General features: G+C 34.7%; 1 protein-coding gene across 1 annotated transcript in view; it reads right to left on the bottom strand.

Annotated features, from left to right (window-relative positions):
- The window catches only part of DOCK7 (dedicator of cytokinesis 7), a 229483-nt gene that overhangs the window by 100240 nt on the left and 114212 nt on the right, over positions 1–15031 (bottom strand). Inside the window, exons 13-17 of the mRNA XM_012639329.1 lie at positions 14312–14413; positions 8416–8502; positions 5781–6012; positions 4067–4231; positions 1705–1874 (exon numbers count right to left, since the gene is read on the bottom strand). Of these exons, the coding sequence (XP_012494783.1) occupies positions 1705–1874; positions 4067–4231; positions 5781–6012; positions 8416–8502; positions 14312–14413 (756 nt within the window). The remainder of the gene's footprint in view (positions 1–1704; positions 1875–4066; positions 4232–5780; positions 6013–8415; positions 8503–14311; positions 14414–15031) is intronic.

The raw sequence follows: 15031 nt of genomic DNA, 5'->3' as shown, positions 1-15031 counted from the left end.
GCTAGCTAAGGAGGAAGAGAGAGCATTAAGGAGATGAGGCACAATAAAAAGGTCACAGGATCAAGAGATTAGAAGTTGCAGAGTAGAAAAATTGTTGGAGTTGGGGTACTATAGAGAAAAATAGGAGATAATAGAGAACAAGTTGCATGGTTAAAGTTAAAGTTACCAGTAATGAAAAGATCTAAGGTATGTCCATGGCTGAGGCACAGTGGAAGATAAAATCACTAAAGGAGGAGAGTTTCTTGAATTGCCAAGCCAATAAAATAGGAATAAATGAAGAGTAGCTGTAAATAAACTTCAGATTCTTTACAAATGTGAGATAAAATTATATGTCATTATTAGAGATTATGACTAAATGATAATCCAATATGAAAGTAGTTATCAAAATTTTGCAATAAAAAGAAAACAACACAAAAACTATTTAAATAAAAGTTAATAATGACAAGGCTGAATTGTTATAAGACAAATTCTCGTCTTGTGATAATTTTCTCAGAAATTAGTTTATATATATATATAAATCATTATGCCCCATATAATGAACTTCTTGAAAAAAGGCAAAAAAATCATTCTTATATATAGAGCTCTTTGTTCTAAATCTTGAGGTTATATTCTACCAAATATACTATATAAGAAATATGAGTGCTTAATATGAATGATCATTAATGTTAATTAATTAGAAGTTTTTTAAAGTAAAATTTCTATAACTATGAATTATATATATTTCTGTAACTATATGAACTATAAGAATAGTTTTGACATTTCTGATCAATGTTCAAGTATTTCACCTAACGAACTCAGATCTTTAAAAGTTCTATTATAGTTCAGACTAAGAGTTATATAAAGACCCTAGAACATGTTTATTAATTCTTCCTCATATCCTAATTGATAGACTAAAATCCCAAAGAAAAGCTGGCTATAGTTTTATAAGAATGATATCTCCCTCCTCTCCAACAGCAAAAATAAGTTTGAAATAGTTTGGCCAAAATACAACATAAAGTGATTTCTCAGCCTCAGTATTACTGTGCTTTCATCCAGCTTGCTTGAACTCTGAGTTATTTTTGTATTTTACATATAGAAAGGTAATAACTACTCATGCTTTAAGTATTTTTGGGGGGTAATAAAGATGGATGTTTTGAATAAAATATAACTAGATCTCATACTAGCTGGTCTCTCCTTTGTTGTCTGGGATAATCACTAACCATCATTAAGTAAGTCATTCTTTTCTAATCCTGGTGTACCTTACATAGAGTTTCATGTAAAATACAGATCTATTATTGACTAAGGTTAATAACTGTTCTTGCTATTTTTGGAGAAAGGAGGGCTCATGCTTTAAATCAATGATGACATGTCTCCTCTACACAGCAATTGCATAGGTCTCCTTTAATTCTATAGGGGTCAATTTAGCCATTTTTCGCATGATGGAGTATCAGACAGAAAACAGTAAGTTATATGTAATTAGTCATCCCATATAAATTTTAGAATTTGGCTTTTTTTTTTTAGCAGAGTGTACAAACCAGTTTGCAATAGCAAGCATATTTGATAGAAGCATGAAACAGTGCTTACTGATAGAACAGAAATGGACAATTTCTTTCTTATTCCTAACTCACACACATCTCAAAATTCAGAATAAGTAAAAGCAATTGGACATTTCTCATTTGTTCATAAAATGAAAACCAAATTTACAAACACATGTCTTCAGTTTACCTTATTGCCTATGATTGACCGAACTTCATCATCTGGTGACGTGGGAGTCCCAGATATATCTGGATTACTATTACTAAGGCTCCGAGAACGACTTAAATTAAGGCTTGCAGGTCTCACAGCAGATCTAGCCATTGTGGCATAATGCACTGATCCTCCCAAACCCCCAGGACCTAGAGATGCATTTAAAATAGCACATAATTAAACAAAGAAAATAAGTCAGTCAAGGACCTGAAAAAAATTTGTCACTTTACAAAATTCCCAAAGATGATGAATTACTTTTGTTTCTAAATGAAAAATGCATTTAAAAGAAAAGAAAAACACTCAAGAACTAATGATAGCTACACAAAGATGTTCTATTTTATGGCAGTTTATAAAACCATATGAATTATAAATAAAATCACTGTCTCTTCAATACTTCTATGATTACATATTACAAATACAATAAAAAACAAAATTAAGAGTAAACACACACACACATACACACACACACACAACCTTCACTTAGATATAGTTGTATCTAGGACCCAAAATGTTCCAGCCGATGTCTCTTCCTTTTTTCCCACTTCTTCTACTCTGCCCCCGATACAGTCGTCAGAGGAAGAGCCAATTTATTGCTAACTTTTCTTAAGTGAGACAATCCTTTATTTCTCTATCTTCATCAGTGACAACGTGAACAACAAAACAACATCTTCATGATATACATACAAAACACTAAAGATAATTCTAAGAGCACCGCTATGTAAAAAAAGCAAAGAATCCCTCTTTGTCTAACTAAAACCAAGCATAATATCATCTTTCAACCATGTTCCATGAACACAAAAATATTCAGCAATTATATTCCTAACCTCTCTCCATTTTTTTATTTATAGAAATCTTTCTGAATGTCATATTTGCAAATGATACATACCCATTAACTAATTAATTTATATAATCTTACATGCTGTGTAAATTAACTAACTTAATTTACACAGCATGTAAAAAAGATGTCTTGCAAAATTTGTGGAATTCTAACAGTGTACTGAATGAAAGGGTAAATGGAGGAGCACTGTAGATATTTCACAATCACTCAAACACTCAGATCTTCAGGTAGTATAATATTAAAAATAAAGATAGGAATTACGAACCAGAATATTTGCGATTAAGTAAAGAAATAAAGTGGCCTAAAACTTAAAGTCAGATTAATATTATTCCTAGTTTTCATAATGAATATCATAATTATTTGTTCCCATTATCAAAGTTAACATTGCAATAGCCGGAAAAGGGCACTTACCATTATCACTAGTGTAATATAGACAAATATCTGAGCAGGTTGAAAAGTATGCACAAAACAATCATTAGGTAACTGAACAACTCAAGGGTTATTCAAACTAAGACATTCCCCCCACATATTGGAGATTGAACCACTAATCTCATACAAAAGATAAATAACTACTTGGGGTTCTAATACTCAGAAAAGGCTATATTATTTTATTGACCATGAAGAGATCAGAACTTTTCTAGAGCAGCAGTCCCCAGCCCTTTTAGCGCCAGGGACCAGTTTCAGGGAAGACAATTTTTCCACTGGGGGTGGCAGGGGATGATTTCAGGATGATTCAAGGGTATTACATTTATTCTGTAGTCAAATCTCTGTGCTAATGGTAATACGTATTTGTAGCTGCTTCCCAGCACTTGCATCACAGCTCCACCTCAGATCAGCAGGCATTAGAGTCTCAGAAAGAGTGTGTAACCTAGATCCCTTGCATGTGCAGTTTACAATAGGGTTCCTGCTCCTATCAGAATCTAATGTTGCTGCTGATCTGACAGGAGGCATAGCTTACACAGTGATGCTGTAAATACAGATGATGCTTTGCTGGCTCACCCACTGTTCACCTCCGCTGTACGGCCTAACAGGCCATGGATCAGTACCAGTCTACAGCCTGGTGGTTGGGGACCACAGTTCCAGAGCACATTCTTTTTTATGATTGTAGATTTCATAGGGTTTTCAGGGAACTACTGAGCCACCACATTTCTTCTTCAATGCCCAGCAGCATTCTGAATGACAAATATAAGTTTCTATTTATCTTAACAAGGAATGATAAAATGCTTCCAGGGACACAAGAAGTTATTTTCCATTTCCAAGAATGAATTCAACCAAGACCTCTAATTCAAATGAAAAGGAAGCTATATAAATAAAGATCCTTAAATATGTAACTTATTTATCCCTTTAACTCTAGCATCTAGCACAGTGAATGGTACTTAGCTGGCATTCAGTAAATGTTTGCTATTGAATGAATGCATCACACTATGGATACAAAATTATCTCAATAGTGCCATGAACATACAATTAATGAAGGACAGTTTCATAGTAAAAAGAATAAAATACCTGGTGATGGTGAATTAGGGTAAGTATTTGGTAGGCGAAAAACATAATAGATATATGATGCAAGAAGGCTGTTTCTCCCATGCTGATCATGATTTCCTTCCAAGTTTTTGTGAAGTCGATTTATAATAGATGCCATGGCTTCAAAAGATGCTTGACCTAGATTAACTTTAAGAAGGAAAATACTTTTGTTTGAACTTTTTAAGACTGTTTCCACAAAAATCAAAAGCATGTCATCTCCACATGCTTTAACTACAGTGATTATACATAGTAATTGTATAAAGATGGTTATTTGATGTTGATTTTAACAACATTTACAATCTTGTAATCCATACTCTATTCTCCATCCAACTGCCACCTGTCTTTTATCAGGACCTCCTCATTTTTTGCAAGACTCCCAATTTGTCTCCCTGCCTCCAGACTTTCCCACTTTCATGCTAGCTCCATATAGCATCTTGTAAAGCCATCTTTTAAAAGCCAAACTTGATCATGTTACTTCTCTCATTAAGATGAGACCCTTCAAAGGCTATTAATTCCCTACAGAAAAATAGTCTCAATTTCTTATGGTGTTCATGGAAGACCTCATTTCCTCTTTTACTCCCTATATCACCTCTAATCAATCCCCCAATTTATAGCTAATTACTTATAATTCCTCCTCCAAATTTCTAAGTTCATTTATCTGTCTATGTACTATGCACATGCTGTTTCATCTCCCTGGAATAATATTTACCTGTCAGAATCCTATTCATCTTTAAATGCTTAACCCAAGAATTACCTCTAAGTCTCCCCTAAAAAAAAATCTAAACGAATTGAATACTTCTGTCCTTTGTGCCACCACTCCACACAAAAATTCTTAACAGGCTAGCTGAAATTTCTTTCAAGCTCAACTTCTTTTCAGGATTTGGGTAAAAGCTGTTGGCAAAAGTAAAGGAGTAAACCTTTAACACATTAACTGCCATGTGACTTGTATTAAACTCATGCTAGTTTTGAGCCCAGGGCCTCATGAAGCATATGTTACTCACATATCTCTGCACTTTGGGAGCCATGAGAACTATTTTTTAAGTTGCATATAACTCAGGCACAGAAAACAATAAAAAATAACAAATTTTTCATTAATTTAGAAAGGATCGTTTTGTTTTCCAAGTTTTTATTCGAAAATCGTGGCCCCAAGGAAAACATTTTTTTTCTAGTGTGGCAGTCAATGTGTTATAAAAAGGGGTAGAAATGAGGAGTACCTCTCCTTCCAGAACAACACAGAAGAAAAAGAGAATACAATGATTTTGAGCAAATGAAGGAAAAAAGAGGTATATTAAATGGAAGATAGCAGATGAATGAAAATGTAGACTAGGTAGATTATAAATCCTGTAAAACGTAACATAATTTATTTATTTGCCTGTTTGCTTAACTAGTCTATGAGATCTTACAGTCAGAAACCATGCCCTGGACAGCACCTATTAGTGTCTGGTACATAATAAGTACTTAATAAATATTTGGTAAATGAATAAATTTATTTGTTTCCATATTTAATATAAAAATAAACAAAAAATGTTATCATTTTCTATTAGAAACAAGTAAATAATAGCCCCCCACCTCTGCCCCATAAACTTAAACATAGTTCTTATAGAGAGCAAATGGAAATGATGGTTCATTTTTTTTACAAATGTTAGAAATGCCAAGTATAAATTTCATGATTCATCCCTAAACCAAAGTAAATTACCTATTTGGCCAGCAATGACAGGAGGTCTAACAACTAAAAGTATCAGTTTATCAAGCAGAAGATGAAGAAATCTGACCACTGGTTCCAACTGAGATGAATTCAATGCTGAAATACTGCTCTTCAATTCATTTTCTAAGTTATTTTCCATGATTCGCATGTCTCCAATTCGGACTGGGAACATGTGTTCATCCAGAGCATTGACCAGAGCAAAAAACTTATCAAGATAAGGATCCTAAAACAAATAACGAACAAAAAGCACTAAACAAGTATAACTATAAATTTTCCACTTCTGAAGAACTATGGACCACTAATATCTCATATTAATTGATAATATTAAAAAGCACATATAGGTATTTATAAATACTGTTTCCAATTAAACACATCTATTTTCATTTATTATTATAAAACAGCCACTTGAAATACTATTAGTTACTCAAAAACTCTACTGATACTAATTAAGGATTCTTTTTTTAGTTTGAGTTTGCTTTACTAGTTTGGAGCTCAATTATTATGTGAGGCATAGTAGTAACCTACCTGTGCCCATTATTAATTTATTGTCTCTTGGTTCCAAACTTACCATCTTTGTCATATTGTATAATACTGGAGTCATTCTTTTACTGAGGTCTACTTGTATACTGCTGAATACAATTTAGCAATTTTCAAAATTTTTTCTAAACATAGTATAGAGGTGCTGTGTCTTCTTATTTTCCCCTACCTCACTGTGCAGAAAAAAATTAACATAGCAGGCTTAAGACTACTATTCTTTGAAAGGCCTGCTTACAAGGCTGGCTTTCAGCTGATGTTTAGTAACTTCGATTTCAGGACAGTTCCCACTGATAGGGATGGCTCATTGTACCTAAACAGCTTGTACAAACAATATGGTTTATGCTGAACACCTGCTTTTCTTCTGGGAGTCTAGAATTTTGGTATCTGTTAGGCAGAGTGGTGCTTATGTGACAAGCCCTAGTAAAAACCCTAGGAATTGAGTCTCTACTGAGCTTCCCTGGCAGACAACATTTCACATATATTGTTTCAACTCGCCCCGTGTGACTCTACAGGGAAAGGATTCTTGGAAGCTTGTTTCTTGTTTCCTCTGGACTTCACTCCATGCACCATTTTCCTTTGCTGATTCTGCTTTCCATCCTTTCACTAACATAAATCATAGTTGTAAGTATGACTATATGCTGAGTCCTATAAGTCCTGCTAGCAAATCACTGAACTTCAAGTGTCTTTGAGAAGCCCTCCACACCACCCTTTCCCTTTATAGGTTGGTGAACCCCTGAATTCCATTTTAAACACTTACCTCTTCTCACTCTACATTTTCTCCCAGAAAAATCATATTTGCCAATATAGTTTCAGCTATCACATTTATTCTGTTACCTCCAACCCCAAACTCCAGACTAAATACAACTGCCAATAGGACATCTCCATCTGAAGTATATAGGCACTCCAAACTCAACAGGTTCAAAAATAAACTCATATAGTACCATATTTGCTCTCCCTTGGCATACCCCCAAATTAACTTCTTTCATCTTCTCTATTTAGCTTAGAAATTATTATCTACTTGGACTCTATGGCATTCAAGGACCTTCATTACGTGTTACCAGCCTGGTCCTCTATCTTCATGTGCCATGATTTCCTACGCACTTAAAATCACTTTCATACCAGATTACTTGCTGATCCTTCAACACAGACTATTATCGTTTTCTTATTTGATCATCTGAGTTGTCCATTCTCCCTGTCTCTGTATGGTAAATGCCTACTTATCAATGCAACATCCCAATACCCAGCAGAACAGATAACTCTTCTCTGTACTTGAAAGGATTTAGTTAATATATATGAAAGTACTAATTTTATCATATTATAATCATTTTTATATTTTCCCCTATTACACTGTGAGATCCTTGAAAGAATGGTGGTTTCCTTGATAGGTAGCATTTCTGACCTCATAGAGTTTACTGTCTAATGGGGGAAAGAAACAATAAACAAATGTGTGACTATGTATGTATGTGTATACACACACACACACACAAATGGGAAGAGTGAGAGAGACAGTGAAAGGGGAACAGAGAAAAGAGAGGCAGTATCAAGTGCAGTGATAAGGCTGCTAATTTAAAAGAGTCACAAAGATGGCCTCTTTATGGTGAGGAGAAATGCTAATGCAGAGAAGTCAAAATGAATGTCAGGAGGTAACGCATTCCAGCCAAAGAAAGAGTTTAAGTATAAAAGGTTTGAAGAGAATTTGGCCTTTTCTAGAAATAGAGTAAAGAATTTGAAGCAAATGATCCCTAAAAACTGTTTCTATTTGAAATACCTGAGTCTATGACAAAGAAAATGAAATGGATAATGGTTTTTCAACTCTAATTATTCTGCCATGTACTAGAAACTTAGAAAAAAACAAGTCATTTAATTGTCAAAGTTAAGTTAATGACATTTGGAAAAGCACAATGTTTGCTTTTGTTCACATTTAATGACATTTTGTTGATTTCTTACCAAAAAAAACCCTTCTAGATTTGTATGCTTTTAACTAATACATATTTCCCATAAATCTGACAGCAGGTAACAGAACTAAGTATTAGATAATATGTTTAATCCATTCAAGTGAAATTATATTATAAAAATTATTAAAACTCACTTGTGTATGGATAGATGAAACAGCAACAACTTCAACATTAAAAACACCTTTGTGATTATCTACCCATTTCATGCCAGGTAGAGGAACCTGTAAGACATTAAATATAATGGTCACACATGCTTAAATAGATTATGAATTCCAAAAAGGAAAAATTACAATATCTCAATGAGAAAAAATACTGTGAAAATATATTTTTATTCATTGTAAATAAGTTAAAATTTACATTTCATTCTTATTAAAAACCAATAAATATTTTCTACAAAAGAATTAAAAGGCTCAAGGGGCAAAAGGCATAATACACAAAATTTCTATCTTCTCCTGCTATATCATTCCAAATCTTCCTCTCTATACACATATTTTCCTATACATTCTTATATAGTTAACACCAAACATATTATTTTGAAACCTGTTTTTCACATATTACAATGTTAATCTTTTTTAATGTCAATAAATTCATATTTGTGTTATTCTAATGATTTATAATATTCAATTTTCTTTAAACATTCCTATTATGTTTTAATTGGGCTTTAAAATATTCACAGGCAAAGGAAGCCTGTTGTTTTAAAGATTAGAAAACTTTTTTTCTGATATAAATTGCTAGAAACATCAATTAAAATTATTTCATAAAAATAATTTTTAAAAGCAAGTACATAAATTGTCTCTATTCCTCCTGCTAAGTACAGATAAAAACCCTGAAACACGACATGTAAAATGAACATAAAGACTCTGAAGGGTAGAGAGAAGAATGAAGATGGGCTCTGGATCTTAGGGTGCAAGAAACCACAAGGCAGTTATTTCTTGGGTTTTATTTTTGCCTCATATATACTGGACTAGATGAGGCTGGCAATCCAGAAACATCAAAAGAGGAAGACAAACAAAGCCCAAAAAAAAGCCTGCTCTCTACAGCCACAGCCAATAACACTCCAGCCAGTCACAAGAGAATAAATCTTGGTCCCATGCCTATCTCTACAGGCTGAATGGGGAGCCTAGGCTGCTACCCTCAGTTGGCTATAATAAGGTACCCCTCTCTCGAACCCACCCAACACACACTGGGGGGTGGTGTCAGAGAAGACAGAGTTGGGAGTCTGTCCCCACCTGGTGATAACAAGCCCTCAAACAACTGCAGTGTCAGTGGAGGTCAAGCAGGGGGCAGTAACAAGGTGCCCCTCCCCCTCACAACCAGGGAGGTGTCAGCAGAGGCCTCATTCGGAGACTGAACCACCCCCACCCAACCCACCCTAGGGAGTAAAAGGAGGAAGAGTGGGTAATGTGGACTTTCATCTCTACCTGGAGGTAGGGCCTCCCTCCCCCACTGCTAAAACAATATTTAAATAAGATCTACAGTCTTACAACATAATACCCATGATGTCCAGGATATAATTCAAAGTCATATCTCATACCAAGACCAGGAAAATCTCAACTTAAATGAGAAAAGACAATCGTCAGGCACCAATACTAAGATGACACAGATGTTAAACAGATCTGACAAAGAGATTAAAGCAGTCATCATAAAAAAATGCTTCAACAAACAATTACATATATCCTTGAAACAAATGAAAAAAGTAGAAAGACACAGCAAAACAAGAATAAATAGAAAATATGAAGGATTTCTTTCCCATCTTTTTTATCATATGTAGGAAAGAAAACCAAGCAGAGTCAGTTTCCTGTTACGTATTTCAACACGAAGTAGATAAGAAGTTCAGTATCTCTACTGAAGCAAATAATGCAGGTTTTGAAACAATTTTTTGAAAAAGGTGGTGGAGCAAATTGAAATCCATCAAAGCAAGAAACAGTATTAACTTTTTCAATCCAAAATATTTATTTTCAGATTAAAGAAAAATATACAAGTAATATATGCACACATACTTCTTTAAAAACAACAGTTCTCAAAGTTTGGTCTTAGAACCAGCAGCATAAACATCATCTGGGAATTGTTACAAATGGAAATACTCAAGCCCCAGACCTACTGCATCAGAAACTAGAAATAAGGTTCAAGAACTGGTGCTACAACACACTCTGTAGGTAATTTTGATGCATGTTAAAGTAAGAACTACTATCTTAAAATACTCTAACAAAGCCTGAGCAAGAGTGAGTCCCCCATCTCTACAAAAAATGAAAAAATTAGCCAGGTGTGGTGGCACATGCCTGTTGTCCCAGCTACTCAGGAAGCTGAGGCGGGAGGATCGCTTGAGCCCAGGAGTTTGAGGTTGCAGTGAGCTATGATGATGCCACTGCACTCTAGCCCAGGTGACAAAGTGAGACCCTGTCATGCAAAAAAATCAAACCAACACAAATAACTCTAATAAGCAGTGGCAATAGCAATGGCATAACAAATGCTTCTATAGCACTTTTTATGCCAGCACTATTCTAAAAGCTCTTCATATTATCGTATCATTCAATCAATATAACCCATTACTTTAGTTATTAATTATTCTCCTAATTTTACAGAAGACAAAACTGTGGCACACAGAGTGTGGGCTGCCATAACAAAACACCATAGCCTGGGTGGCTTAAACAACAGAAATGTATTTTCTCACAATCCTGGAGACTAGAAATCCAAGATCAAGGTGCCAGCATGGTCAGTTTCTGATGAAGGCTGTCTCCTTGGGCTGTAGATGGCCTCCTCCTTGCTGTTTTCTCAGATGGGTGGGTGGGGGGCTGGAGCATGCAAGTGCACAAGATGGTGAGCTAGACTGTGTGCTCACACAAGCTCTCTAGTATCTTTTCTTATAAGGGCACTAATCCCATTATGAAGACCCCACTCTTATGACCTTGTCTAAACCTAATTACCTCTGCTTTGTCTCTAAAGTTAGGAATTACTTTGCCAGTAAGAGACTGCCTTTTAAAGTTCTTTTGATATTGGACAATGCCCCTGGCCACCTAGAACCCCATGAGTTCAACACCAGCACACTGAAGTGGTCTACTTTTCCCCAAACACAACATCTCTAAGTCAGCCTTTAGATCACAGGGTCACAAGGACCTTTAAGGCTCATTATATATGGTATGCTATGGAAAGGATTGTCAACACTAAGGAAGAGAACTCCGATAGAGAGAACATCATGAAAGTCTGGAAGGATTTACACCACTAAAGATGCCATTGTTGTTATAGAAGAAGTCGTGAAAGCCATCAAGCCCAAATCAATAAAGTTCTGGAGAAAACTGTGTCCAGAAGTTGTGTAAGACTTCACAGGATTTACAACACAGCCAATCAAAGAAATCATGAAAGAGATTATAGACATGGCAAAAAAGGTGTGTGTGTGTGTGTGTGTGTGTGTGTGTGTGTGTGTGTGAAGACTTTAAAGATAAAGATCTTGGAGAAATTCAAGAGCTAACAGACACCACGCCAGAGGAATTAACAGAAGGCAACTTAATGGAGGTAAGTGCTTCTGAACCAGTGCCAGATGATGAGGAAAACATAGAAGAAGCAGTGCAGGAAACCAGATTGATGGTAGACAATCTGAGCTCCAATTATTCAATACTGCTTTTGACTTCTTTTACAGCCATGGACCCTTCTATGATAAGGGCACTGAAACTGATGCAAACAGTGGAAGAAGGATGGGTACTATACAGAAACATTTTTAGAGAAATGAAAAAGCAAAAAAAAGTCAGACAGAAATTATGACATATTTCTGTAAAGTTACACTGAATGAGCCTGCATTTCCTCCCTCCCCTTCCACCTCCTCTACCTCTTCCACTTCTGCCACCCCTGAGACAGCAAGACCAACCACTCCTCTTCCTCCTCCTTCCCAGCCTACTCAATGTGAAAATGAGGATCAAGACCTTTATGATGAAGCACCACATGTACTCACCATCAAACTGATCAACACTGAAGTGCACATATAGTAATAACATTCATCGGGTGTTGGGCAGATGGGGGGGCGGAGAGGATGGGTATATTCACACCTAATGGGTGTGGAGCGTACTGTCTGGGGGATGGACATACTTGAAGCTCTGACTAGGGCAGGGCAAAGACAATATGTGTAACCTAAACATTTGTACCCCTGTAATATGCTGAAATAAAAAAAAAAAAGACCTTTATGATGATCCACTTGTACTTAATGAATAGTAAATATATTTTCTCTTCCTTATGATTTTCTTTTCTCTAGCTTACTTTATTGTAAGAATACAGTATATAATACATATAACATAGAAAATATGTGTTAATGGACGATTTATGTTATAGGTAAGGCTTCTAGTCAGTAGGCTATTAGCAGCTGAGTTTGGAGGACTCAAAAGTTATACATTTTCAATTGCACAGGGGTTGGTGCCTTTAACCCCTGTGTTGTTCAAGGGTCAACTATATACAAAAGTTTTAGCTCTTAATCAGGTGGTTTATTTCACATATCCATCAGCTATGCTATATAGCTACAGTTGAATCCAAATTATCACCATATTCTTTATATATGTGCATATATAGCATTGTAGCTAGAAGAAAACCATCAGTTTCCCTCTAGAAAGCTATCTTGCATTTGCAAATCAATTAAGTAAAAACAAATCCTGTAACTTCCACAAAGTATACTTTCTTTTAAAACATTTCCTTTGAAATATAATGTATGTCTGACTAAAGGCTCCCTCCACCCCATCCCTGCCTTTCTTTTTTTAACAAAGCCACATAAAGCCATCACTGAAAAGATGTGTTCCTGGAAAACTGAATGAAAGATGTAGGGGAAAGGGAGTCATATTTCTTTCTTACTGTCTTTATTTGTTCATTTAATAAAGACTTATTGAGTGCTTATGATGTGCCTAGGACTATTCTATAATACATACTTCTAGATTACAGCAATGAACAAGACAGACAGTCCCCCTACCCTTATGGAGCTTATACTCTATGGAGAATAAATATTAACAAAGAAATATTAAATATAATGTCAGTGATAAATGATATCAGGAAAATAAAGCAAAATAAAGAGATAAAGTAGTGGAGGCTGCTACTTAAGATAGAATAATCACGGAGGACTTTCCTGGAGAGGTGCTATTTGAGTGTATATCTAAGTGAAATAAAGAAGCAGGCCTTGTGGCATTGCTAGCAGAGGGAAGTACAAAGGGCCTAAGAATACACTCTTCATGTTTTAGCAACAGCAAGGGCTCTGTACTGTGTGACTAGTGCAAAGTGAGTAACAGAGAAAGGTGAGAAATGAGGTCAGAGCAATAGCCTCGAATTGCTTTTTTTAAAAATAAAAATAATACGAATTTATTTGTGAATACTTTTGTAGTTGATTCTAAAAACAAATGCCACCAGGAGAATAGTCACAAGACATATTTCAGATTAACGTTTATAAGCAGTTATGGTCAAAATCATTAAGCAACATTGGTAATTATCATGTAATAGTTCTCTCAAGAGGTCCTTTGGCTTGTGAACAATAGCTGTTGATTCTTGATTGAAATTTTCCCAATGTTTTTGTTACAAGTCTTTCAAATCACACATGTAATCATCAAAGCTGCTAATATTTCTTGTATGCATGTTTATAGCTACTTTGTTTTCACTTACATAATCAATTATGAAAATATTCTAAAAAATTAATTTAAATCTGTTTTTCTTCCTCCAGTCTTTTAGTGAAATATTAATAGTTTACTAAAAGAAAGAAATATTCATTTATTCAAAGAAGCTTCTTATGTTAAAATATGAAAATTCTCCAAATTGATCTTTTCTTTGAGTTTATATTTCACATATTATTTTGGTTTTAAAATGAATATACATATTTAGGGAAAAAAACAGAATAAAGGCTTCTAAGTTTTACACACAGGAATTTTAATCATCATGGAAGGGTAACTTTTACTTCATTATCTACACACTTATAGGCAGAAGAAATAGGGAGGTTTTGTTTGGTAAAATCATCTTTATAATGAAAAACCCAATTCATTCAATCTGGAGAATTATAACATGGGAAATACTGACCTCAGGAGACAGGACAGAATAAGCCTGTGGTGGTTTTTCCAGTGAGACCGGTAGGCAAAACTGGCCAGTCTTCAATCGTCCATTCTGAAGCATTGGTATCCACTTTTAAATAAAAAGAGAAGAATTTTAATTTAAATTATGTTTGTTATGAAAATAATTACTTGGAAAGCCTATTTTAAGAACTTGGTATAAGCCAAATTAACTCATCACCGAACATTAAGGGATTTAATTATATAAGTAATAATAATCAGCCTTCATAATGCTAAAGGAGAAGTTTCTCTGGTAATATTTTATTAAGGAGGACATCCCCAAAACATTCTTATTCCTAACTGCTCAATATTTAAATCTATAGGGGGTCCTTTAAGGGAAAGTTGGTCTTAGAAAAAGGCCACAAAGTGAATCAATTTTAAAACTGAGATAATAGTTTCAATGTAAACAGTGAAAGATAGATTTGATTAGAAATGAATGCTAAAATCAAAACTAAAAATTATGAACATAAATTTATCTTCTTATAGTTAGCAAAATTCATGCCACAGACCACAAGAGACAAAAATAATGGATCAAATGTTGATTTTTCTCTTTTGGGTGAAAGCATGATTTTTCTGACAAAACTGTGTGACAGCACATTATGATGTCCTTCATCTTAAGTTTACCTCTGCAAGTCACTCATAATAATTTTTGAAAAATATTCAAGGGTTTTAGTTTCTTTTCTAAGAGTCT

Source organism: Propithecus coquereli, unplaced genomic scaffold, assembly GCF_000956105.1.
Source record: "Propithecus coquereli isolate 6110/MARCELLA unplaced genomic scaffold, Pcoq_1.0 Scaffold14, whole genome shotgun sequence".
In the NCBI taxonomy this organism is placed as follows: domain Eukaryota; kingdom Metazoa; phylum Chordata; class Mammalia; order Primates; family Indriidae; genus Propithecus; species Propithecus coquereli.
Note: the sequence above shows the minus strand (reverse complement) of the source record. Positions and strands in the feature narration are given on the sequence as shown.